Here is a 26,256-nt window from a genome sequence, read left to right on the forward strand (position 1 = left end):
GTGTCCCCTGCATCGGCAGGCGGACTCTCAACCACTGCGCCACCAGGGAAGCCCGAGCTTTATTATATTGGTGAAAGATTTTTAGTTAACTATTTTTATAATTTCCTGATAGGCATCAATGAAATAGATTCAAATTTTATTTTAATGCTTTTAATTCTGAAATAAGTTATAAACTTATAAAGGGAGAGCTTTTCAACTGAGAAGTATGAGTCCACGAGCTTCAGATTTTTTCCCCCTACTTTTTATATAAATCCTCACATAAATTAGGCATTTTTTCAGCTTACTCTTGAATTATGAACATAGATGTCCCTTTTCAGCTTATTATGTCAGATCTTTTGGGATTTATGAAATGTGCCAAATATTTCCACAATAGATTTAAAAATTAAGAGTAAAGAAATTTACTTAGAACCTTCCTATTTCTTACTTCTGAAGTAAAAATGCATGAGGCCAGTGAGATGCTGAAATTAGAGAATACCAGGCCTGGAGTAAGCTTTCCAGATCATCCGATCTAGTACCTTTATTTTAGGGATGAAGTTAGTTCTAAGGCCTAGAGGAGATGAAGTCATTTGCTTTAGAAAGGTCAATTCTGAAATAGAGCTGAATCAGCCGCCCATCCACTTCACCTATTCTAATTATATTTTTAAATGGTTACAGTTAGGGAAAATAGCACATGGCACCTGGTGTTAGGAGTTTGTTATAAACTAAAAGTGCTGTGGAAAGAAACAAACACTGAGAGTATTCAAGTAACAGTAAGAGACAAGTTTAAAAACAACAAAACTTGTTTTCAGGAGGAGATAAATATGCACTTCACCTAATTTTAAAATTAAAAATAAAACTTGATTTTGTCAGTGAGGATAATAAAACTACTCAGAGGACTGTTGCTGCGGATTGAATTTTTTTGTTTCAAGTGTTAGCATAGAGCCTGGCACTCACTAAGGCTTGACCTCTTTATAGCTTCCTTGTCATCATTATTCCCTTAACTGCAGACCCTCTCTACACCATACCTTCCCTTTAGAGAAGGGTTAAGACCCAAGTCCTAGCATTTGAGTCAAGGGAATTTTCATCTTGGTGATTCACCATGAAACTCATTCAGAGGTGAAGAGCCAGTTGCTGGCAGTGAATCTCCCAGCCTCACACATGCTCAGCAGGGTAAGGGGCTAAGGAGATCTGTGTTTCTTTAAGTACAGTCCAAGAGCCACCTTCACTAGAGTTAACCAGTGTTTAATATTCAGAATCCAGGGTTCCACCTTTGCCTACGAAATCAGAATCTTCAGGGGTGGAACCCCGAAATTTGATATTTATGCGTGCCGAATTTTGAGTTTTAGTGGTCTTACCTTGTCTCTCACCACATCACTGAGGCCTCATCCTTGGCATAATCAAACCCTTGCTGAGCTAATGGAGAGACGCTAAGGTGAGCAGGTGCCTGTGTGAGTAATGAGAGAAGGGACCAGATAAACCCAGTCTAATGATTGAATTAGCTTCAGGGCCAGAGTGCTGACCCTGTCTTACAGTAAGGTCACAAAGTCTTCACATTTCATTCTAGGTAACAGGATACTCCTTTCATTAGGAGTCCTTTACTCAGCAGTGCCTGAAATGGTAGTGAAGTGGGGAAAAAAAAAAAAAAAAAGCAAGTATTTCTGTTTTGCAAATTTTCACAAACTTTCTTATCAACTTTTGTAAGTCTTTTGTCTGATGACTTGTGGTGTTGAATTTAGAAAATGACTGATTACATTTTTTAAACTTTATTTTGCACTAATTGGTTTGTTGCTATCCAATATTTGATAGCTGTTCTTAAATCCTCAATCTTAAGGAATATATTTACTTACAACCAAGTCATATTCTTTTTCTTTTAAAACTATGAAAATTTGTAAGATAATGATCATATAGGTTTTAATACTATCAGTGTTATTTCTCCATGATCCCCTCCCTATCTCAGACTTATTTTCCTTCTGATTAAGGATAATCACCCGCCATTAGAATAGAGCCTACTTAAGTATATAGTGTTTGAGGCAAGGACCAAGTGCCTGGCACTGTGTTCTTCTCAAGGAAGCAGTTTACTAATTCTGGTATATATGTATTACTTAGTAAAGACATCTCATTGTTTTCGATTTCTGTGTATTTGTTACCTTTTCAAAGTCTACTGTTCTTTGTATGTCTTTTAAATTGGAATAAGTATGCTACGTTTTTTAGGCTAATTGAAAAGTTCTCTAAATATAGTCTTTGTTGAGCCTATGATTTGTCTACAAAAGTTGTTTAATTAAAAGCATTCGACTTACCAGTATATCAGCTATGAGAAGAAAAATGTCTTGGTAAATTAAGAGCATGACTATTATTTGTAATATGGAAGCATGTTTGTACAGCTTTGGAATCTTCTAATGCCCACGAAAAAATTGAAGGCTAGAATCTCCAAGCAGTGGGCTGACATTGGTTTCCAGGGTGATGATCCCAAAACAGACTTCAGAGGCATGGGAATACTTGGATTAATCAATCTTGTGTAAGTGAAAATAAACTTTCTTTAATTCTCTAAATGAAATTACATGTAATCTCTAATCTTGTTAAATTTTAGTAAGAATCAATCTAGTTTTATACTATCTCTGAATTTTAATAACTGCTGTGCTAAAGGTATTTACTAATGTGCTGGCAGCAATATGAATACATAAGCCATATGCTGTGTGTGTGTGTGTGTGTGTGTGTGTGTGTGTGTGTGTGTGCGTGCGTGTGATTTCTTTACTTACCAATACTTGTGTCTTTCTTTCTCTTCCTGACCGCCTTTCTGATACCTTTTAAGGAATTGTGTGTACTCTTTTCTTACTCTCTTTATCCTCTTGCCTTTTCTCTCTTGGCTCTCTGACTTCATTTTAGGAGGTATAACCAGATAAGATAATAATAAAGCCTCTTCACACTTCTTTGCCATCTGTGACAAGTAATTTAAATCCCTGACTTTTCAGAGCCTCTTGTTTTTCTTCTTTAATATTTATGCTTGAGCACATGTATGAAATCTCAAAATATGTAACTAAAATCAGAATTGATAGCCAAAACTATTTTAGAAAGTAAACTGGAAGATTAATATGGATATGAATATGCAAATGAAGATAGTCTAGTGTCTCGGTCTGTCCTTGAATTGTGATTTATAGACTATAAAATGCCTAGAATGGGAATGCTAACCATTAAGAAAGTTTGGATAATTGTTAACTGTGAAAAATTAGTCCTGAAACTGAGCTAATTTATGTTAATATTCAGAAAAGATATCTAGGTCAATATGGATAAGGCCGTTTGGGGGGGAACATAGAAGATAACAGTAGGGCTTCACTATCTACAATTTTTTCCAGTTACAAAAGTATTTCATTTTCTGTAATACCTAAATTGTATGAGCATGAAAGTTTTCCATGCAACTACTTTTCAAAGATAAAACACAGTTGTCTGAATAATAATAATAATTACAGAAAATGAGATTGCCAGTTTTCCACTTTGATAAACAGAAACTTCCATTTGGGGAATTTAATTAGAATAAATGCAGTTTGTTTTCACTTGGAAAAATTAGAAATATTTTAAAATTCATTATTGTTCAGAACACATGGATCTTTTGTTTTTAGCGTTTAAAGACCATCTTTTTTCTTGGTACTTGTAAACTACACAGATAATTGAAACTCAATTAGACACACACACATTCTTCTGATGTTTCCTTTCTTAACTTTTGCTGAGTAACCTTTCTTTTGGTTCATTTCCTCAGAAATCAAGATTTTTCAGCATTTGCCAGAAGATAATTTAATTTAGCTTAAAATTTAAGTAATTTAATAGAATTTGATTCAAGACTGTGGTAAGGAGTTCTGATAGACCTTTAAATGATTTGCAGATACTTTTACTCTATTTAGAGCTAGTAGCTACTAATTTGAAAAATGACCAAGATTCAGATATATTAATTATTTGATTGCCATTGATGTACTAGAGATGCTTGAAAACATAAAATTAGCTCTAATTTCTCTATAATTATGTTTGTTGTCCTGTGTATGGAGCTATAACTCTTCAGGATCAAAATAAAGATACAGTCAGGAAGCAGGCAAGCAGTTCAAATACCTTTGTGTAATGAATTTTAAAACTTTCTTGGCCTTTGTCATCAAATCTCTTGAAATATTTTGTTGCTTTGAAGGACAGCTGGTAGTTTGATAGATAACGATGTTTTAGGTAAATGAATGCTCAGGCAGGTATAAAATAAAAAGGATATTTTACAGAAAATGAATTGAAGAGAGACTGGAAAAATCTGAATAAATGAGGAAATAGAAGCAGAAAGGTAAAATATACAAGCTAAGGCCAAAAATGTATGTAGGAAGGGAGAGAAGGCAGGAAGGAAGGAAGGAAAGAAGGGAAGTAAGTCAGTGCAGGTTATTGTAAGGAATAGGTCTCCTTATTACATAGATGCTTATTTTCCTTAGATACTGTTTACATAGGGGTTTCCTAGGTAAGTTCAGCAAGGAAATTAAAAGTTTCTCTGTGTTACAGATTGAATATTTTAAAAGTAGCTTGATTATTGAAATACTAATATAATACTGAATTGTATTGAGTATCATGCAAAAAAAATGAAATATAAATAGTCTACTAAGGGCATTTTAGAGCCAGCCTCCAGATAAAGTAGAAAATTAGAACATGTAAAGAAAGCATTGCACTAAAACAGGACTTTTTCTGTTTGGGGATTTACAGATCCCTTTGAGAATCAAATGAAAGTTTTGTATATTCTCTCCCCAGAAAATGTACACACAGAAAATGTATGAATAATTTAAAGTGATTCATGGATCCCCCTTCGTTCATGAATGATCAATGATTCATGAACTTCTAAGTTAACAATCCCTGTTTAAATGGGTTGAAAATTAGAGCCAATGAAGAAAAATGGAAGTCTGTAGTATTAATTTACAGAAGGAAAAATAGAGGGACATTTGGTTAGAAATTTCTATGCTTTATGAAAATGTCAATGACTGTGCCTTCTAAAATTTAAGTAAACCACAGAAATCCATTTTTTACTTCTACTTCTTATCCTTACATAAACATCCAGCCAGTCATCATATGTGTATGAGTATCAGTGCATTATGGGGTGATCCAAAGTTTGAATAGATTTGGTCCCTATCTTTAAGAACTCGAAGAGGTTGCATTAGTACAAGCCAACAGTATGTATGAACCTTTATATATTTCTCTGTTGTACCTGCTAATACTTCTGTTTTGTGGCAAGTATTTTAGTTACACCACTGATCAAGGAGCGGTTTTTTTTAGTGCAAAAGGAAGGCTATTGACTTTCTTCTGATTGCATTGACAGTGGCATTAAGCAATATAGACTCAAGTTGCAACAGAAGGAATGAGCTCAGGTGAAAGGAAGTGTCCTAACAGGTAAACAGGTACACAATGACTACTTTATAGAAAATTTAGAACAAACAACTCTAGATTTTCTTTTAAAATAGATAAAAGTCTCTTGTTAGATCATTTATTTGTCAAAATACTTCAAAGTCTAGCGAAGGGCCCATGTCCTGTACTAGATAGTCCTGATAGCTCAGAATTAAGTTTTGATTCAGAAGCATCTCGGAGTCACTGAAGTGACTTGAGATGGAGATTGGGATGCTTTTGGCAGTAAGACTGTCACTTTGACAGTAGCTTTTAAAATTGCTTCTGAATATCTTCAATTTGAATGACATGTTAATTTCATTATTTTTCTTAAACTTTTTCAGGTATTTCAGTGAAAATTATACCAGTGAAGCTCATCAGATTCTTTCCCGTTCAAATCATCCAAAGTTAGGGTAAGCTGGATATGTTAAAGAAACCATAAGCTCTTGAATTGAAAGTATTTCCGGGTATTTTTAAAGATTAGATTATTCTAGTTAATAAGAACTTCATAAAGAATATTGCATGATATATTATTTTATGGCTAAATGAGCTCATAAGCCAATTTTGTATGTAATTCAATATATTTTTAGCACAAGGTATAGTTTATCTATAAAATGGAGATAAGGACCTTATAAAAATTTTCTGAGAGATAGATTTGAAAATAGGAATATAGGAAATGGCTTTGAAATGGGAATAAGAAAATGAGAAATAGCTTTGAAACTTGTGAAGTGAAATGCAAATTGACATCATATTATTAGCTTTATCATTATTTTTATATTCCAATGATACCTATCTTTGAAAAAGCATTATAACACTATTACATCATAAAAATAAATACCCTGATAATGGAGGAGAAAATATCAGATTACTCAGTATATTTTAGAAATCAGTGAGGGTGTATGTAGTACTCTTTTTAATTTTTTAGATAATGATTTTGGTTTTAGATATTCATGTGGCCAGAGCTTTGTTTTCATATCTTAGATAATATCCAGAAAATCAACAGCCTCTAAAGAAAAATTAGTGTGTAGAAATTTTTGTAAAATCAATACAGTGTTAGAAATGGATCAAAGTTACTTTTTACTAATTCCTTGCATAATTTAAAATTTACTTTATGAGCTATTTTGGCTAGCTGGGATAACTGGTAATGTTTCTGACATAGGTATTCTTATGCAATAGTTGGAATCAATCTTACAGAGATGGCTTATAGCTTGCTGAAGAGTGAAGCTTTGAAGTTTCACCTCTACAACTTTGTTCCTGGTATACCAACAATGGAACACTTTCACCAGTTTTATTGTGAGTACTGAAATGAGTTAAAAGGAGAAATTTCTAAGAGAATTTTTTAATCCTTAGGAAAGTATTATATGTAATACCTTTATCAAATATATAACTTATACTTGTCATTTTACTATTTAGGATCTTTCAAAAACAGGAAGATAATGGAAGATGGGTATCCAAGAGTATCTTGTACTTCAGTTTATATATTTGCTAATTTAAAAAGTTCAGTGAGGCAATTTTTGATATGTATGCAAATGTAGGATTTATACAGTTTTTCTGTAGACATTTGTTTTCCAGTCAACTATAAAATGAATTTTTCTTCTTGTATACTGGTTAATGAATGCTGTTGAGTCAAGGACAGATCATTTGGTTGCTCTTGTAAGGAAATTTAAAGGAACCTTTCACACACACACACACACACACACACACACACACACACACACACACACACCCTTTTATTTCAAGGCCAGGTTTTCTTGTGTCAGGTTGGGGGTATTTAATAACTGTTCCTAAAGCAGTCACATCACCGTTGTTCCATTAACTTTTGTTGTGATGATAGTTGAACGCTGAAGGTTAATTGAATGAACGCATCTTCTGAAGATATTGCTCAGAAGCAAAGAATTCAACTCTAGCTTGGCTTCATACTCTGTTTTTTCCTTGATCTTTTTGTGTCTTTAGATAGGACATAGGAAACTAGCATATAGGAAACTACTTAGATAATAAGTGTCCAAATCATAACTTCTTGAACTCCATTCTTGAAGGAGTCATCCAGGTCTCTCTTTCCCACAACCTCCCCTGCGTTGACTGAATCCCTAATTCCAGGTTTGTCTACTTCTTAAATTTCTCTTGCACTTGTCTACTTTTTCCTATCCCATTGTAACTGCACGGCATCAGTCCTTTGTTACTACGTTACTGTAATAGCCTTTTCCCTAGTTTTTCATTGATGACCCTCTTCCAAATCTCCACATTGAAGGTATAGTTATTTAAAATGAAAATCTAGTCATTTTCTTTCATCTTGTTGCTGGGGAACTGTATTTTCCCCCCACCAGTCTTATTTGATTTCCTCTCCTAAATCTCTCATTGACTTGAGCATAGTGCCTAAACTCCTGGGACTTTGCTAACTGCCTCCAGATACTTGTTTTCTGTATGAAATAGATGCTTGTGTAGTGCTGCCTGTTGAACATAAAACAAATATAAAAAGAGACAACCAAAAAACTCCCTCCCCCCAATCAAGCATTTTACCATATTTAAATAAATACAGGAGAGTGACAGGTAGGAAAGCAGTACAAAATTACCTCTGTGCAGTATTGTTTTCCCCTGCAGAGGGGTAACTGGAGCATCTTTGGATACTGTTGCTTCCAGTGCCCTCAACACCAGCATCTTGTTTGGCTCCTGACCAGGAAGAGCATCAAAGTAATATGTGAGGTGGAAAAGTCATTATAGGACCTTCTTAGTTGCCTTGTTTCTATCAGTCATATCCATAAGAGCTGTGGATCATCAGGAAAACAATGAAGCTTATGTTTTTCAAATTTCTTGAAACATTTAAAGCAAACACACACACACACACACACACACGTACGTACGTACATCCATCTTTTACGCAGAAGTTTCCCCCTCAAAATTGATTTTCATACCCTTTACCAATAAAGTTTCATGTCTTAAGGTTCTGCTTTTCTAGGAAGGGGCATATTCTGACTAGAAAATAATGTGAAACCTTATCTTTTAAACATACCTACCTTTTTTGGTTGGGGGACTGAGCCCAATTCATTTGTATGAATCAGTTCCAAGATAGTAGTTTCTATCTAAAAGAAAGAACTATATAATATAAAGAGATTAGGTTTCACCTTTTTTCTTTCCCTGTGATCTGCGTCCCTCTCCCTTTTCCCCCTTGTCTCTCCTGCTGTTCTGTTGTTGTTGTTCTCCGTGGGCAAGGCTGGAAGCAGTGAGTGGTAATTTAGCTCCTTAGCTCTGTTGTCACCTTTTGTACATCTAACGTGTAAGCACACAGTCACTGTCATCCTGGGAAGTCACTGACCTTTGGTTTGGTGGTTCCAAAAAAATAACTCCTCAAATTTACAACCAAAAAGTTATGACTAGTAACAGCTTCATTGAGGTTTAATCTATATACCATAAAATTCACCTATTTTAAGTGTACAATGCAATGAGTTTTAGTAAATTTACTGAGTTGTACAACCATCGCCATAATCCAGTTGTAGAACATTTTTGTCACCCCAGTAAGACCCCTCTTACCAGTTTACAGTTAATCCCTGTTCCTGTGGTTCTTCTGTTTTAATCCCTGTGGGAAAACCTCAAGCGTCCCTGCAGCTTTGGTTTAGGGGCAGTAGAAGCACACAGGGAATTGTAAGTTTAGAAATTTTTTATGGTGTTTCTCTTGAGTCTGGTGTTTTAAACTCCTAGAGTCAAAAGGGCAATAGGGGTGCTTTATGGAAACAACTCTTTTCCATCACTTCATGGCAAGCTTTAGGAGTCTTATGCCATGTATGGCCCTGCCAGCATCCTAGAAGTCTGGTATCTTGCAGTTTCCTCATGTCTCATTAAATCAACTTAGCCATTACGGTCTCATTTTTTTGAGTCAGTCTTTTTCTGATACCAGTTTACATTATAACAACCTCACTCTGAAGCAAGAAATTTCTAGTATTTTACTCTTGAGCAGTTTGTTCTAGACTATATAGTCATTTGAATAGGTAATGAAAGCAATTTAAAGGAATGGTAAACAGCTAAAACCTGATAGCCAGAAATACTAAAACAAGTTGTATTCTATAGCATTTAGATGGATGTCTGACTTTTCATACCACCTAGAACATTAATCTCCAAAGTTTTTGACTGCACACCCCTGTCAGGATACTGGGGGTAGGGTGCTGGAGAACACAGACTCAGTTTATATACGGATGAGTAATTTCTGTACATGTACTATTGTGCTAATGTATACACAAAATAAATTTTGAATGAAAGAAAGACTTAAAATATTAGTTAAAAATAGTTACAAGATTACCATTCTCAGCTTGTCTTTGGGGAACAGGAAGCAGATGGTGTCCGTCTGCTGAAAGAGGCCTTATTCTTTGATTTTGTCACATATCCTGGTTGACAAAAATCTGTTTTATCATATATGAAGGGATTAATCTGAAATCTTTCTTCAGTGGACCTTCTTATGAAGTGCCGTTTCAATGTTGAAATGTCATGGTTCTTACCTGTTAATGTTTGCGTTATGACTAATGTTTTAAAATTGAATTTACGTTTATTTCACACTAGGCAATTATGATAGATAGCCTAGCCACCCTTTTATGTAAAGTCACTGGCTTTATCCCCCCCATTTATCTGAAATAAGTCACTTCTGTCCCTTCTTGAATAGCTTTTCAGAAGGGGAAGTGAGATTCTGGTGGAAACAAAGTCTAATTTACAACATAATAGAGACCGACCGCCTGCAAACTATGTGATTTGGGCAAGTCATTTAACTTCTCTGCACTTCTATTTCCTCTACAGAAAAATGGGAATAACAGTACTGCATCATAGGATTGCTGTGAGAGTGAACGAGCACATGGCGGGGACTATAGAAGCATTTGTTAAATAATTAAATAGATACATTTGGTTGAATCCAAATAGGGTTTAGGAGCGGTTTTAAATTCACATTTTCTTTTTTTTGTAAATATGTCTGTTTACACATTTATCTGAAATACTTTTAACATTTTGAGTGTTAATTTGGCTACTGTAATAAGGATATTGAAAAACAAAAATATTAAGCCTATTTCGAGTTCATGTATTCTTTTCTAAAAGGGAAGGTGCTGATATGATAGTTCATTGAAAAAAGCAGAAATAACTTAGATTTATAAATCAAGTAGAAAACAGCTTTTCTATACTGTATCCATTTTCTCGTACTTTCATTTTTCTGTTTCAGGGGTCTCTGGGGATAACCTTTTTTTCCCATTCTCCAGGTATCTTTTGACGGTCTCTCTTAAATTTGAGGCATTTTGTTGATTTTTTTTGAGACAAAGAGTATATGTACTCTAAATATCTTATTGAAATTGATATTTATTTTGAACATACAAAAATATTTCTTATACAGTTCCTCAGGTTTCTAGTAGTTTAAGATGGTTTCTGATCATTGAATCCTAATATGGATTAGGATATACTTTTTTTTTGTGGTATGTGGGCCTCCCTCTGCTGCGGCCTCTCCCGTTGCGGAGCACAGGCTCCGGACGCGCAGGCCCAGCGGCCATGGCTCACGGGCCCAGCCGCTCCGCGGCACGTGGGATCCTCCCAGACCGGGGCGCGAACCCGGTTCCCCTGCATCGGCAGGCGGACGCGCAACCACTGCGCCACCAGGGAAGCCCAGGATATACTTTTAAAATGAGATGGTTGGATGTGATTTCACTATTGAGCACTGTATTTATGGTTTCTTTTTAACTGCAGGTTATCTTGTGTATGAATTTGACAAGTTTTGGTTTGAAGAAAAGCCAGAAAGTATTATGTATTTCAACGTGTACAGAGAGAAGTTTCATGAAAAGATTAAAGGACTCTTACTGGATTGTAACGTATCACTTACTTTAAAAATATGAATCATCCGTAGTATCTTCTATTTCTACCACATTTTGCACACACAACAGAATTTATATGTTGTAATAGAAATTATCTGATCAATTACACTCCTTATATATAATTTCCTACAAAAATGTTTCAGAAATTCTATTTAACAAAGCTAGTAGACAATCAGTGTATGTTTACACTTGTTTATACACTGTCCTCCAAAGGTACCTTATCCTTCCAAAGATCCCCTCTGTAGAGTCATGTGAACTACAGTTTGGAACTTGGGACTTAACCCATTTAGTGTAAAAGTACAAATCAGGTATTTTTATTAACTTGATTAAAATGTGTAAAAATCAGTTTCATGTTTATGTATTGTAGCTGTCAAGTTGGTATCTTTTCAGAGCTCCTAAGATTTTTTGTTTTTTAGTCTGGAAATGATTGTTTTTTAATTTTCTTTGCCTTATTTTATCTGTAGGTTAATTAACAGAGAGATTAGTTCTTCATGGTTCTCTTTGTTTGCATTTCAATCACACATCATACCGTTGCCTCACAGGAGCAAAAGGAGCATATAGAAAAGTCAGAGAAGACAGAATTATGGCCTTCTTTTCGGTTTCTCTGATTATGTCATGTAATAGGTAATGAGGGAATGACAGTATTAGTGATTAGCTTTTTTGTTCTTAACTACCACACTGAAATATCACAGTGGAATTTTAAAGCTTAAAGACATTTTCTCATCTTCACTATTTGCTTTTTATCAGTTAGAGAGAAGAACTTTTAGTTAGTGCTTGGTATGAGGGCCTTTCATGAAGCTTCTCTATGGAGGTATGTTTATGAAAAGAGGTGCATTTGCTAAGAAAATCTTGATTATACTCAAAGCACAGGTGCTATTTCAATAAAGCTGTCTTTGAGTTTTAACAAGAGAAAAACAAAGCTTGTAAACATCTCAGTTAAACATCGTTGGTTTATTTTACTTACTGTTAAGTCTTGCTTCTCTTTGCTTTGACTCCACAGTGTTTCTAGATAATGATGTATGGACTTCGTGGGTATTCTTTGAGTTAACAGTCTGTGGGGTTCTAAAGTAGCCTAAGGATGATGACTGTGCTTTTTGTATAGCTTTATTCTCCGAAAATCTCAGGAGAGCAGCAAGTGCTGTCAAGGATTATATAGTGATGAGATTCTAACAGGAACGATTTCTTCTTTGTGTGTTTTAGACATTTGTACTCATAGCAAGACTAAAAGTTTAAAGATAGGTTCATCTGATTACCAAATTCTCCCTAAATCCTACAGAAAGCAGCCTATTAAACACATAATTTAATTTAAAACATGAGGATAGTTAGCACACCTTTAAAATGGTATATATCAAGTGTTTAAGGACTGGCTTTTATGTGATATAGCAAGACCTGAAACTTTCAAGTATTTGTTTATGTCTATTGACAAACCTCTCTCTTTAAACTTGCCAAAGAGAAGAGTGGTTAAAAAAAATAAACAATTGGAAAAATAGTGGCGAAACGCTTTTCAGTATTATAGGAATTTTAAAACTGGTTTCTTATAGGAGACTTCTCAACCTTGGGAGTATCTTAACTTCTTTAAATGTTTTCTATGCTTTATCATCCAGCCAGAGTTCTATGAGATAAGGATCAGGTATTAACCATTAAAGTTCATTTTATCAAGGTGTTTGCCATTACATGGAAAGCAATTGTTAGTCTTTTAGTTTTAGAAAATGTTTACCTTTATATTTTAGTCTTTTAACAGATGAGGTCTTGAACTGATTTAAACCTTTGTCTGTATGCTTAATAAAAGAATGATTCAAGTATGGAAGAGGAAACTTTTCAAGTAATTAAGTTTTTCCCCTTCTAGGGAGTAAAACAAACTTTTTAATAATGTTTTTAAAATGTTATTAGAAATTTTGTTCAATAATATATTATTTAAGTCCACCTCTGTTTGTATAATGTATTGTTCTGTTTTTGCTTAAGATAATCTGTAACCATTTCAGATAATTCTACAGCAAATTGGTCTAAAAGCCACCAACAGATTCTGAGGTTTGATAGTTTGAAAGCCAAGCTAAGTGTCACCAGTTGTAAATTAGAATGTAACATGAGCCTTCTGACTTTCATGTGATAATGACATACATGAAAAGAAAAATATGATAATTGTGTCTGCCTTCCTACTTTTCCTTGCTTTCAACATATGTATGTTAGAATTTTAGGTAGTCTGAAAATCCATATTTAGAATCTTACCTGTTTCTATAATAATAAAATACCAAAGTAGTGATAGAATTGAAGTAGCAGGAAAATTGTTTGTTTTAGCATCAAAAAAGTGAATCAGTGCTGAAATGAATTTTTGTATTTGCCAGATTGAAGAGTGAACCAGTGATAAGAATAGTCTAAAAATATAATTACAATGGTTGCAGTTTAAATATGTTCTGAAAGACAATCTTTAAAGAATTGAGAGAAATCAGGGGGTTATCAGCGAACCTAGACCAACCCCTTTCTATATATAAATATGGTGATATAGTTAGATATAAAAATCAGTGTCTTACTGGCACCATTTACAATTTAGAAAACAATCTTTTTCTTAAAAATGCCCGTCCTGATTTTTTTCTATTTTAAGAGCAACTGGGATTTGTATGTATTTTTCTATGCGAAATACATGTACGCTTCATTTTTATTCCAGTGTTCATAATTGTTTATGTGCTGTTTCTCCCCTTTGCATTCAGTGAAATAGAACTTGGTCAAAGATTTGCTCTAAGGAGAGAAGCATTACATGAGTGTGAAAGTGGAGTGCTCATTGCCAGAGCAAAAGAGATTACATGTTATCTTGGCACAGAAGGGAAGAAATTTGGCTTGGAGGGCAATAATGTTTATTAGCCTTCTTGAATTAATGATTGGGGACCAGCAGCTATTTTCTCAGGATAAATGGTCCACCCAACTTCTGGGGAGGCTTAATTTCCATTTCATATTTATGAACCTCTCCACAGAGTAATTTTTTTTAATGAAGATTAAGGGAATTGGTAAAAATCTGAGAAAAATCATGAGTGAGTTGTTTTTGGTTTTTTTTCCTGGCTTCAGCTTTCGATAAGAAAAATGTTAAACGTAGTGCAGGTAAGACCCAACTACTGCATTACTGTTACAGGGCGAGTCTATGTTTTTGTTAAACAAAGTATTCAAAAAATATTTAAGCAGTAGCTTTCCCTGGGGGAAAGAGTGCTGGTTGGCAACTTAAAGAAATAGATTTTTGTCTACTTTGGATAAACCAATTAACTTCTCATGTAAAAGCAATAGTTGAAATGCGATGTCATTTTGTCTGGAATGTTGTGAGCAAATAAAAACATGTTGAAATTGTTAGAAGCCTTTCTGTTAATACTTCTGCTCGCTTCCCATCTTCCTCATCCCTTATTTAAGTCATTTATGTTCATGAAATAATACTTTTCTTATTTAATCCTTTAATCATGTTCCTATAGAGTAAATCAGAATATACAGAAAATTTTTTTTATTTTTGTGACTTTAACTCATCCACTGATTACCTATTTAAGATGTTATTGGATAAGAACAATTGATTATGAGGCCAGAAAAGAAGCTACCATCCCCACCCCACCCCCGTTCTTAGAAAGGATAGGAATAATTCATACTGTACTGCAATATGTTTTTCTTAGCTTCACAATGTATCATAGATCTCTTTTTATATTAATACATAGCTTCTGTATTTTTTTTACAGCTGCAAATCATTCCTCTGTGTGTGTGTGTGTGCTCTTTAAAGTTAGTACTAATTATAGCTTTAAATGTATATATTAGAAAAGAAGTGCTTAAAAATTAAAGACAAAACAATCATCTCAAGGAGTTTGATGAAGAAGTACAAAACAAACCTAAAGAAAATAGAGAAGGAAATATTAAAGACAAGAGCTTAGATGCATAGAAAAGAAAACATGCGTACAATAGGATCAACAAAAATAAAATGTTTGAAAAGAACATTATTGATAAACCTTGGTGAGGCAAATAAACAATAAAAAAGAAAGCAAACAATAAATGCTGTGAAGAATGAAATATGAAACATCACTACAGATCCTACAGATATTGAAAAGAAAATATATTGAGGAACCTTGTCAAAATTATGAAAATTAGATGAAATATAACAATTTCTAGAAAAATACAACTTACCAAAACAAAACTATCCAAGAACAAATAGGGAAGCAAAAAGTCCTAGAGCTGTTAAATGGATTCAGCAGCTAAAAACCTTTCCACTAAAAAACCTGCAGTTTTATATGGCTTTCACCAATGAGTTAACACATTTAAAAATAAAATGTTAGTTTTCACAAACTCATCCAGATAATTTAGAGTGTACACTGTGCAATTCATCAGACTATCATGTGATGATCTTAATAGATGTAGAAAAAGCATTTGATAAAAATTCAACATCCATTCATGTTAAAAACTTTTACCAAATGAGAAATAGAAAGGGTTTACCTTTATTTTATAAAATGCATCTTTTTAAAATAAACTATAACAAATATACTTAATTGTAAAACATTGGGATCAGAGTTAAGAAGGGATGTCCTCTGTCACCACTTGTATCGGTCAGTTATTGCCACAATAACAATGTACAACAACCAACCACAAAAAAAATCTCAGTGGCATACAAAAAAACATTTCCTCCTCACACATGGGTAGGCTAGCCAGGCAGGTTTGCTAATGTCAGCTGGATTCAGCTGGCCTTAAATTGGGGCCATGGTTTCAGTTCCGGTCAGCTCCATGTGGCTAATTCATCAGAGGTCAGTGGGCTACCTGAGGCATGCTCTTTTCATGGTGTGGCAGAAACACAAGAATAAACCCAATTGCCCAAACACATTCAAGCCTTTGCTCACATCATGTATACTAGCATTCCCTTAGTTGTGGCAGGTCACATGGTCAAGTCCAACATCAATAGAGCAGGGAAATGTACTCTATTAAGAAGGGATAAGGAGCAAATCATTCAAGTTGCTACAGCAAATAAATTCAAAACTGCTAGAGGTCCCACATACTGCAGGAAAACAAGTGGATGGAAAGAAAAGTTATCGCTTATAAATGATAGGAGTGTGTATAAAGAACATCTAAAAGAATTGGTGGTTGGGTATTAAGGGCAGGGATGAGAAATTTGGTGTCAATAGTGATCACATGTTGAGGGTGAGGGATTCTGGCTAAACCAATTTAGCAGGATTCTGGCTAAAACTGGGCTCTTGAGGACATGCCCAAGGACAGGACCTAGTAGAAAAAACTCAGAGGAGCCTGACTAAAGTTTGGTAGTGACTTGTCACTACTGCCCATTGCCTGACCAGGATCCCAGCAAGTGAAGTTTTATGTTTTCTTCCTTCTTCTTGAAAGAAACATGCTACTCTAAGGTCGTGCTTTGTCTTAGTTTGGATTCTCCCAGAGTCAGGCCCTGAGACAAAGATTTGTAATTCATTCAGGAAGTGATCCCAGGAAATACTGGTAAGAGAGTGGGGAACAGAGAGAGGGACTTGAAGTCATCCCATAAATGGTTTCAGAGGTAAGCAAAATAGCTCTGTGTGTAACTGGATTTTGATCGCTCGGAGGTATTCCACATGACAGTGAGGGGCCTGAGATATTCACCGCCAACTCCCGTCAGTTATTGGTCCAGGGCTGCTCTCGGCGGGGGGGGGGGTGTTATTTTCCCTGTTCTTCTAGTGTGCCATGCACAGGTGGGCAGATATGTCTCTGGTGGCCAGAAGAAGACCCTAAAAAGTACAGGTGCTGACATGACGATAGGAAGTCAGGCCAGCATCACTAAAGTGGTCAGAGCCGAGTGAGCCGTGCTGGATATTAGGGCATCTGCTACAAGACACTTTACAGTTAACAACTGGGGGGAAATAAGCAGCAGGGAAACCTCAGAAGTCAATGGGGGAGAAACATAACAGTCAATGTAATGTGGAGCTGATTATGACGCCTGACAGCCTGTGGGTTTGTTGGCCCTTTTGCGGCCACACCTTGTTTTCGGCTTAAGACAAGGCTGAACACTTCTTTTAAGTCCTTGTTTATTCTTTCCCTATTTCTTCTGCACTCAGTTTGTAGACATGACAAAAGTTACTACAGATGTGAATGATGAATCTGGCTTTGCTAGAAAGATGCTGTGAAGATTAATTTTCATCTCAGTTTCTTCCTCTATCTTATCAGAGGTACCTTCTAGCTCCAAAATTCTGTGATTCTAGAATAGATACTACGATTCTAACAACAATGCCCAAATGAATATTGTATCTTAGAAGTTGTTATAGATGCCATAAAATATGGACTCTAAAAATTAAAAATCTCTACTAATACTACCTAAAGTGAGTTTATTGATTCTAAAGACCTTCCCTTGCTATTTGGGCAATGTAATCTAGGTGAACTTCAACTCTTAAACGTTAGATATAGATCCAGAAAGGCAAACTTTAAAAGGTATTAGCAATTCTTTACTGAATGTATTAACTGACAACTGGGTTAATAAATAAAAAGGAAACAATAGTATTTTCTTTGATAACTTCATTTTTAAGTATTTATAAAGTGCATTTCACTCAGTTTTCCTTTTCCATCAGTTTGAATTAATAATTAAAACCTGTTAAAGATCTTCATACTCAATCATAAACTCCCTCTCCCATTAAATGGTCAATCAAATGTAGTAACTTATCTGGACATTACATTTGCCAGGGTGTATACTGAATGTTTTGCTTTCCCTTCCTTAAAGCACTGAGCATAAAAGTCACAAGAGATGGGTAGTAGTTTTCCTTCGAAAAAAATAGTCCAGAGTTTCTTATCTTTTTAGTGTGAAATAAAGTGAATAGGTTTGTTTGCTTTTTTAAAATTATCCAGTTAGCAAAGATTCCCACTGGTCTGTTCCATCCTTTCTCTGGAGATGATTAGGTAGCACAGTCCATGGTCTGCCTCGACTTCAGCAGTTCTCGCTTCAGCTGTTCAAGGCACACACACGATGATGTTCCAGGATCCCAGTCACTAGAAGGAAGGTACAAATCTAGAAGGATGCACGTCACCATTCTATTAGTTTGCTCGAAATTCTGAGGTTTCATCCAGGTGCCCTATCCTTCTTCAAAACAACAAAACCCAAATGACCACATCTATACAAATAGGATCCCACCTAACCAGACCAAAGCTTGTCTCCTCCTTATGATCTTCTCTTTTTTGAAGGGAGAGGAACTTTTGTTTTGCTTTGCTTTCTGAATGGGAAGTAGGAAACTAATAGTTAAAACTAATAGTTTAAAAAAAGAGGAAGTAAGTGGAGAAAGCAAAGTGATGAGTAATTAGACCATTTTCCAGGGTCAAGAAATTAGTGCTGTCTAGATCTTGGCAATTCTTGTCCTAAGAGGGATTGTCAAGGATCTAATTGCATTTTTTTTTGTTTTTGTTTTTTGTTTTTGTGTGTGTGTGTGTGTGGTACGCGGGCCTCTCACTGTCGCGGCCTCTCCCGTCGCGGAGCACAGGCTCCGGACGCACAGGTCAGCGGCCATGGCTCACGGGCCCAGCTGCTCCGCGGCATGTGGGATCTTCCCGGACCGGGGCACGAACCCGTGTCCCCTGCATCGGCAGGCGGATTCTCAACCACTGTGCCACCAGGGAAGCCCTCTAATTGCATTTTGTTGTTGCTGTCGCTCTTGTTATTTTTAAGAATTCTGCCAAACGGTGCAGACCAAAGAACTGATTTTTGAATGCCTATCTGCAGCAATGAAATATTCCCAGAGAAAAAGATGTCATAGTTAAATCTGCCTTGGATAGATATTTTAGAGATCTGGCCTATAAAAGTCACCCTCAAATATTTTGTGGGGTCTCTTAACATATTTCTCCTGACTCCTGGATATGTGTGTGTTGTGTGTTTTTACTGTGGTAAAATATACATCAGTGTATCATTTTAGCCATACACATGTATATGTTTATATATTTGTTTAAATAGTATAATTCAGTAGCATTAAATATGTTCTCATTGTGAGCAGTCATTACCACCCTCCATCTCCAGAAGCTTTGGTCATCCCAAACTGAATCTCTGTACCTATTAAAAACTAACTCCCCACTCCCCCCTCCCCTCAGCCCTTGGTAACCACCATTACCCTTTCTGTTTCTATGATTCTGACTACTATAGGTACCTCATATAAGTAGAGTCGTACAATATTTGTCCTTCTGTAGCTGGCTCATCTTATTTAGCATAGTGTTTTCAGGGTTCATCCGTGTTGTAGCATGTATCCCCCCAAAAGGTTTTAAATTTGAAAAAAGTAAAATTGTTAAATATTTACTGGTTGATAACTGATATATCTATGTTAAGTTAATTTTACAATATATTCCATTTGTATTAATAGGTCATAAATACAGATTATATTGAATTAGAGCCTTTTGTATAACGTGTATGCTGCATTTATGCTTATTTCATAAGGTTTGAGGCATTGCTTTACAACTTTTAAAGGTTGTGGAATCTTGTTATTTTACCTCTAGTATAAGCCTTATTGAGTATATCCATAAATTAGTTCATACTATATTTTCTTAAGAAGGTAATTTATAATACAATATAGTATAATATAATATAAAAGATAGCTTTATGGGAAAATATGATTCCCTAGAAACAATACTAGTTTCTAGGTGAGTGTGATCATTAAACTACCTCATTTTCTATATCACTTTTCTCGATCAATGAGAATGATTTTTCTCTCGTTTTGCTTTAATACAATCTAAAAAAAAACGGAGTCCACTAAATTAAAATAGTAAAAATCAAATCTTGCTTTCTCATAGCTCTCTATTATGCTTTCCCTCTATTTTATAGTTCTGCTGCCCAGAGAAGGCAAAATACTGTCTACATTTCCAATAGATTGAGACCACGGGAGAGGCTGCTGGTTTTGAATGAGCCTCTGATCAAGCTTGAGAAAATTTTACTATCACAGATTTAAATTTTCTGGCACAGTGGAATTGGTGGATCGGAGAAATTTATGGCAAAGAAAAGTAGACACTAAGTATACTGCACATTCTAAGGCTGGTCAGCTGTCAATCGTTTAGATGAGATAGCGTTCCATAGCACACAGATACCCTGAACACAACATTACAGGTACAGAAGACCACATCCTACCCTTTGAAAAAAGCCGATGGTCCTTCCTTAGGAAGGACCATCATTGCGCAGTTGGACACACTTGTGTACTGTCCCGGTAGACAGTTAACAAATCTGGTTTTCACCGCATCCACTGGAGAGGACAGAACCGTTGTGCAAAATCCAGCGATAACAGTGGACACAAAGTGACAGGGCACATCATCTGAAATGGGTCAATGAGACAGGTCAACCCCAGACTTTTAGTTATCTATCAGATCCTTGTAAACCTGTTGATAGCAGGAGGTCAATGTGGATTTCTTATAAATAAATAAAAAACAGTGGACTTCCCTGGTGGTGCAGTGCTTAAGAATCCACCTGCCAAGGCAGGGGACACGGATTCAAGCCCTGGTCCAGGAAGATCCCACATGCCACGGAGCGACTAAGCCCACGAGCCATAACTACTGAGCCCACATGCCACGACTACTGAAGCCCGCGTGCCTAGAGCCCGTGCTCCGCAACGAGAAACCACCACAGTGAGAAGCCCGCACACCGCAATGAAGAATAGCCCCCGATCGCCGTAACTAGAGAAAGCCCGCGCGCAGCAACGAAGACCCAACGCAGCCAAAAATAAATAAATAAATAAATTTTTTAAAAAGAGAGCCTTATAAATAAAGAAATAAATAAATAAAATACAGTAAGGAAGGTTATACTCACATTAGAAAAAGTTGGCAAATAATAAATGGCATAGTGGATTGTAAGTGCTTTAGGAAAATAACCTGCCACCTTTCTCTGTGTCCTTAAGGTATGGCATAATGCCTGATATATAGGCATCTAATACTTTTTTATTGAATTAAAGTCATTGTCCAAGGAGGATTTCAATGTCTCCAGAACCTGTTAGAATAAAATTTTGGGGAACCTATCCAATGGTTCTACTTTTTGGATGAAGCCACCAAGAAGCTCCTTATTTAACTAGCTCATCTGGATATAGTGGAGGATGACTCACTTCCTGAATTCTGCTTTATAAGAATAAGATGCTAACAGAAGTCCCATATATTAGTATTAAATGAGAATAATGCTGATGTAAGAATACAGTTGCATCTTAGTTTTGTTGCAAAAAAAAAAATGTTGCAACAAAACTTCTAAAACTTAGGGTTTTCGTTATAGTATATCTGTCGTTCAAAAGTGCCTATTTTTTTAAAAGAGAAAATTATTACAGTTAAGGGATTCAGTATAATATGGCTGGAGAAACTCCAAGATGAAATTATAAATGTGCAGAGCTGCCATGTAAAAAAAAAAAGTTACCTGTTAATTGTTTTTCACAAGGGCCTCCTTCATTAGGTCATATGTTACTAGCTCTGTACAGCCGATGATGACAATTCTTGTCAGATTTGGAGTAGAACCTGGAAGAAAAGAAAGTATTGAATAGCTTCATTATATGATAAGGTGCTAATTAGATATATATGTTTTAATGATGACAAAATCCATCTTGAAGTGAGTTATCTTTCCAAAGCCCCATCAAGCCTTCTGTTGTTGCTATAATTCTGTGAGCATTGTAAGTCCCAGCGTGGCGAGGTTTGGGACCACGTAGACGGCTCGGCGCGTGAAGTCTGACCTTCACTACCTCTGTGCGTTGCCCAATGAACACGGCCACACCGCCAGTCGTTAGGCCCGCTGAGACCTGGCTTCCTAAACTAGCCGTTGTTATCCAGAGGAAAAAAAAGATGTGTCAAGAAGGAAAGAAAAAGAATCAAGACCCAGAATGCATCTATATATGCCTTTTTAATTTTCAGTGGTTAATACTATTGTGTCATTATATCTTTTGTACTTCCCTAATGCTTGTGCATGTGTTGATCGTGTACTAAGTATGTACTAAATCATAGTAGGGCTAGAAGACTTCAAAGTTGACTGAAATTTTTAAAAAATTTCAAGGAAAAAGAACACAATGCCTACTTAAACAGTAGCTTAGCTCCTTCCTATATTTTGCTTAGTTCTTTCCTATATTTAGCTCTATTTTCCAGTATTTCCCAACTGGGTGGAGGGACCAGTCACCAGTGATGCTTAGGCTTCCTTCCATCAATGAGAATGTTAATTATTGGACTTAGGGATCTTAGGAAAAACCCAGTGGACAAACTGCCCCAGTTTGGGACATCAAGTGGTGTCAGGCTACAACAGGCTACAAAAGGGACAAAGAGAAGAAGAAAGAAGCTGATAAAGTGATTTTTAATTGGAAATTTTGAAAAATTAGCTTAGGTTACTCAAGACAGGTATCATTTAATAAAACTACAAATAGTCTTGGCGCCTCATACCTATTCCTATAATTAAATATAAAGTATGGATCCATCACATTTATTCATCAAGGACTTTCTCAGTCTCTAATTCTATTTCCTAATCTGTATAGAGGTAATAGTGTCTACCTCAAAGAGTCATTGTGTGAGTTAAAATAATATCAATACAGCACTTAACACAGTGTCTTGCATATGGAAAATACAGCAGTTCATTACTGTATGGTTGTACTCTTTTTCATTATGCTTGGCCAGGAGCTGAGCATTTAATAATAACCACCTTTTAAGTGGCAAGATCATATGATTACAATTCCCTTCACTTTTGGCCCACATTTTTTTTTTAATGATGGAAAGTCATTTATTTTCCCCTCGATAAATTTTAAAATAAAAGATTTTAATGGAAAATGTTTAGTACTGTCATGTCACGCTGAATGCCAGCAGTACCTTGACTTTTATACACACAGGAAGCCAGGTCAACGTGTACACATTTCCCCACGGCCCTTCAACTGTTTTGCATGTACAAAATTGTCTGCTATTTTGCTTTAGCAAACAGCAACATAATTTAAAACTTTCATGTCGCCTATGTGACACCTAAAATCCAGTCCAACATTTATTAATACAGTTAGAAAAATAGGGGCTTCCCTGGTGGCACAGTGGTTGAGAGTCTGCCTGCCGATACAGGGGACACGGGTTCGTGACCCGGTCCGGGAAGATCCCACATGCCGCGGGGCGGCTGGGCCCGTGAGCCATGGCCGCTGAGCCTGCGCATCCGGAGCCTGTGCTCCGCGACGGGAGAGGCCACAACAGTGAGAGGCCCACGTACTGCAAAAAATAAAGAAAAAGAAAAAGAAAAGCCTTAAAAAATTCATGGTATGAGTTCACGGTGCTAATCACATGACATGAGTTTATGAGTTCATGGGATCTCATCAAATGTAAGGTCATTTTAAAAACTCCTACATAACAACTTTCTGGTTTAATTTGAAAGGCTTAAGACTTGAAATCTAGTAAGACTGTTAAGTCGATGTACAAATCAATTACTTGATTTAACTTTTACTTGACTTGGGAGAGTTAATTCTCATTGTCCACTGAATGAATGCCTTTCAAATATTAATAACTATATTACAGTATTTACAAGCTTTCTTATCTATCCTGAACTGATAGAAAGTTCAGCTGTGAGAAGGGTGAGCTCATGAGGCAGGGGATGCAAGGGAGGGTGTGAGCCTGGAGGGAGAGGGCGAAAGTGAAGCCCCCCCGCTGGGATACATCAGGCTCCAGGAGACCAGCCAGCCAGTGACGCTGTTGTTGTCAGCCCAGAAGTAAGTGCCGAAAACCAGGACGAAGAGGAGGCCTGGGAAGGTGTGTTATCCATCCCAGTAGGAAGGGAGGAAGGAAGCTAGGCCTCAGGTCAAAGGAGGCTGAGGACTGTGAAAGCACACCCCACGGGCTGGCAGTGAATGACCCTCTGGAAGTTACCCGATTTGGTTGAGGTGCTGGGGATACATGCCATGGATGAGGGAGGGGGTAAGTGCAAGAATTTGTTTTGGCACCAGATAGTGATGCTGATTTGATTTCTGCAATATTAGCTGCGCCATGTGCCCTTTTCTACTGTACTTTCGGCAAACTGTCCCACGGAGACCTACCACCCACTTGACCTCTTCAATACGCTTGGCAAAGCCCGTTAGTGCTGTGGACACTCTGCTACGAGGCGCCCACGATGCCCAGACGGCCTGCACAGTGTCACAAACCTGGAGAAGTGAAGTCAAAGACTAGATGTGCTAGATTTTATGTGCCTTGTGTATGTGGACGGGATTCTCATTTTGGGGGGTTTAGTTTCTTGCGTTTTAATAACACCTGTAAACTAGTCGGTTTTTTTTTTGTTTGTTTGTTTGTTTTTTGCGGTACGCGGGCCTCTCACTGCTGTGGCCTCTCCCGTTGCAGAGCACAGGCTCCGGACGCGCAGGCTCAGCGGCCGTGGCTCACGGGTCCAGCCGCTCCGCGGCATGTGGGATCTTCCCGGACCGGGGCACGAACCCGTGTCCCCTGCCTCGGCAGGCGGACCCTCAACCACTGCGCCACCAGGGAAGCCCTGACCTCTCTTCTGATTGACTGTTGCTTTATCATACCCTGATCATTTCTTACTTTCTAATTTACCCCTTTCTTCCCCTTTTTCTATATATCTTTTATACTGCTGCCAAAGTGATCTTTTGAAAATAATTGTTTGTGTCACTACCTTGCTTATCATTTTTCAATGACTTCCCATCACTTTAAAGATAAAATCCAAGCTCCTTAGCATGGCCTGCAAGGTCTCTTGTGATCTGGCCCTTTCCTGCCTTTCTGGCTTCACCTGTCCCTCCTCACCAACATGTCTTCCCTCTCTGCACCGTGTGTTCAAACCTTGATGTTTGCTTGCCAATGTGTTATGAAGACCGCCACCCTGTGTGTAACCTTTTTTTGGCCAGAGCTGGGCCCAGGACATGTCTCTATGACTTCTTCCCCTCCCAGGAATGTTCCCTACTTACTTTCTTTCCCTGTGGTGAAGAGCTCCTGGATGCTCTCATAGAGGCTGATCCTAAGAGAGGCAAAGCTTATTTGTCTCTGGAGGCCAGTTGACAGCCCCCTGTAGAGTTTCATTGGCCCTCTTGTTTTTGCCAGTGGTGATTGTTCCCAGGACACTTTTATACCTAACAGCACTGGAGGTCTGGCATTCGCATTGGATCTGGAAATGAGAAAGATACAGGTCAGAGGGAAGTAAAAGTTGAGTAGGGGAGTCCTACCTAGTGAGGAAAAAACAAAGATTGGCATCAGGCTATGGAGAAATCGTAAGCCAAGATTTTTTTCGCATCGTGTTCTATTTTCAATTCCTTTTCCCTTCTCAGCAACATCTCTCCTTATGTATTTATCTATCTATCTATCTATTTATCTATCTATCTATCTATGTACAGAAAGAGCCTGGCTTGGGAACTCGGGAGAAGCTGACATTCTTAGCAACATCTCTCCTTATGTATTTATCTATCTATCTATCTATTTATCTATCTATCTATCTATCTATGTACAGAAAGGGGGAGGAGAGGGAATCTGGCTACTATGCCTACTTTGAACATTCCGCTGCATTCCCACCTTACTGTCCCATCCTCATGAACTCTTCAGAACCCCTAAGGCAGTAGGATGGGAAGATGCGCCTGTCTAAGCAGAGGAGCAAGGAGAAAGAGCCTGGCTTGGGAACTCGGGAGAAGCTGATATTCTTAGCTCTTAGAACACCTAGTGCTCCCTAACTACGGGAGGGTTTGGCAATAGTCCTGGTCAACCCATCCTCCATGACCCTCCCGCTTCTTTAGTTAATCCCGGAAAAGTTCCAGTTTCCTACCCTAAAGCATCCGTCCTGTGACAGGTCAAACTTTTTTAACGTGGCCACCTGCTCTACCTAAAGTGAGAAAGAACGGTTAAACCAAAGCCGAAATCAAAGGGGCGCACACAATAGGGGTCCCATCTCTGCCCCAGACACCTCCCCTTCTCCATCGCGCTCCCTCCCTGTAGCCGGACTTTGGCCGTGTCCAGCGGGAAGGTGATCACATCCGCCACGCAGGCCGCCACTCCAGCCGAGAAGATCTTGACCGCCATGGTCGGGGGCACGTATGAGGCTGCGAGTCCCACCATCCTGACTCAGCGCGGAGCCAGGCGCCGGTGCAAGGGGAGCCGGGCTCCAGCCCCGAAGGTGGAAGCTCTCCCAGACTCCCCACTCCTGCGCCGC

General features: G+C 37.3%; 2 protein-coding genes across 4 annotated transcripts in view; one reads left to right on the forward strand and one right to left on the reverse strand.

Moving 5' to 3' along the window:
- Nucleotides 1-14,634, forward strand: part of ELMOD2 (ELMO domain containing 2) — a 29,053-nt gene extending 14,419 nt beyond the window's left edge. For 2 of the 3 annotated variants that reach the window (XM_007118936.4, XM_007118938.4), the window contains 4 exons: nt 2,361-2,494; nt 5,709-5,777; nt 6,524-6,657; nt 11,068-14,634. In XM_007118936.4, the coding sequence (XP_007118998.1) occupies nt 2,361-2,494; nt 5,709-5,777; nt 6,524-6,657; nt 11,068-11,213 (483 nt within the window). In that variant the 3' untranslated portion in view covers nt 11,214-14,634. Of the gene's footprint in view, nt 1-2,360; nt 2,495-5,708; nt 5,778-6,523; nt 6,658-6,777; nt 7,057-11,067 lie in introns of those variants that run through there. The other variant, XM_028491709.2, reaches the window with a different exon arrangement.
- Nucleotides 14,635-17,655: 3,021 nt separating this feature from the next.
- On the reverse strand, nt 17,656-26,256 carry UCP1 (uncoupling protein 1). Its single transcript, XM_055085893.1, is given in 8 exon segments — nt 17,656-18,131; nt 18,133-18,177; nt 20,269-20,460; nt 21,536-21,626; nt 25,028-25,158; nt 25,160-25,224; nt 25,873-25,928; nt 26,015-26,256. Coding segments are annotated over 8 exon segments (795 nt in total). The 5' UTR covers nt 26,163-26,256; the 3' UTR covers nt 17,656-18,064.

This window comes from Physeter macrocephalus, chromosome 7, assembly GCF_002837175.3.
Source record: "Physeter macrocephalus isolate SW-GA chromosome 7, ASM283717v5, whole genome shotgun sequence".
Lineage (NCBI taxonomy): Eukaryota > Metazoa > Chordata > Mammalia > Artiodactyla > Physeteridae > Physeter > Physeter macrocephalus.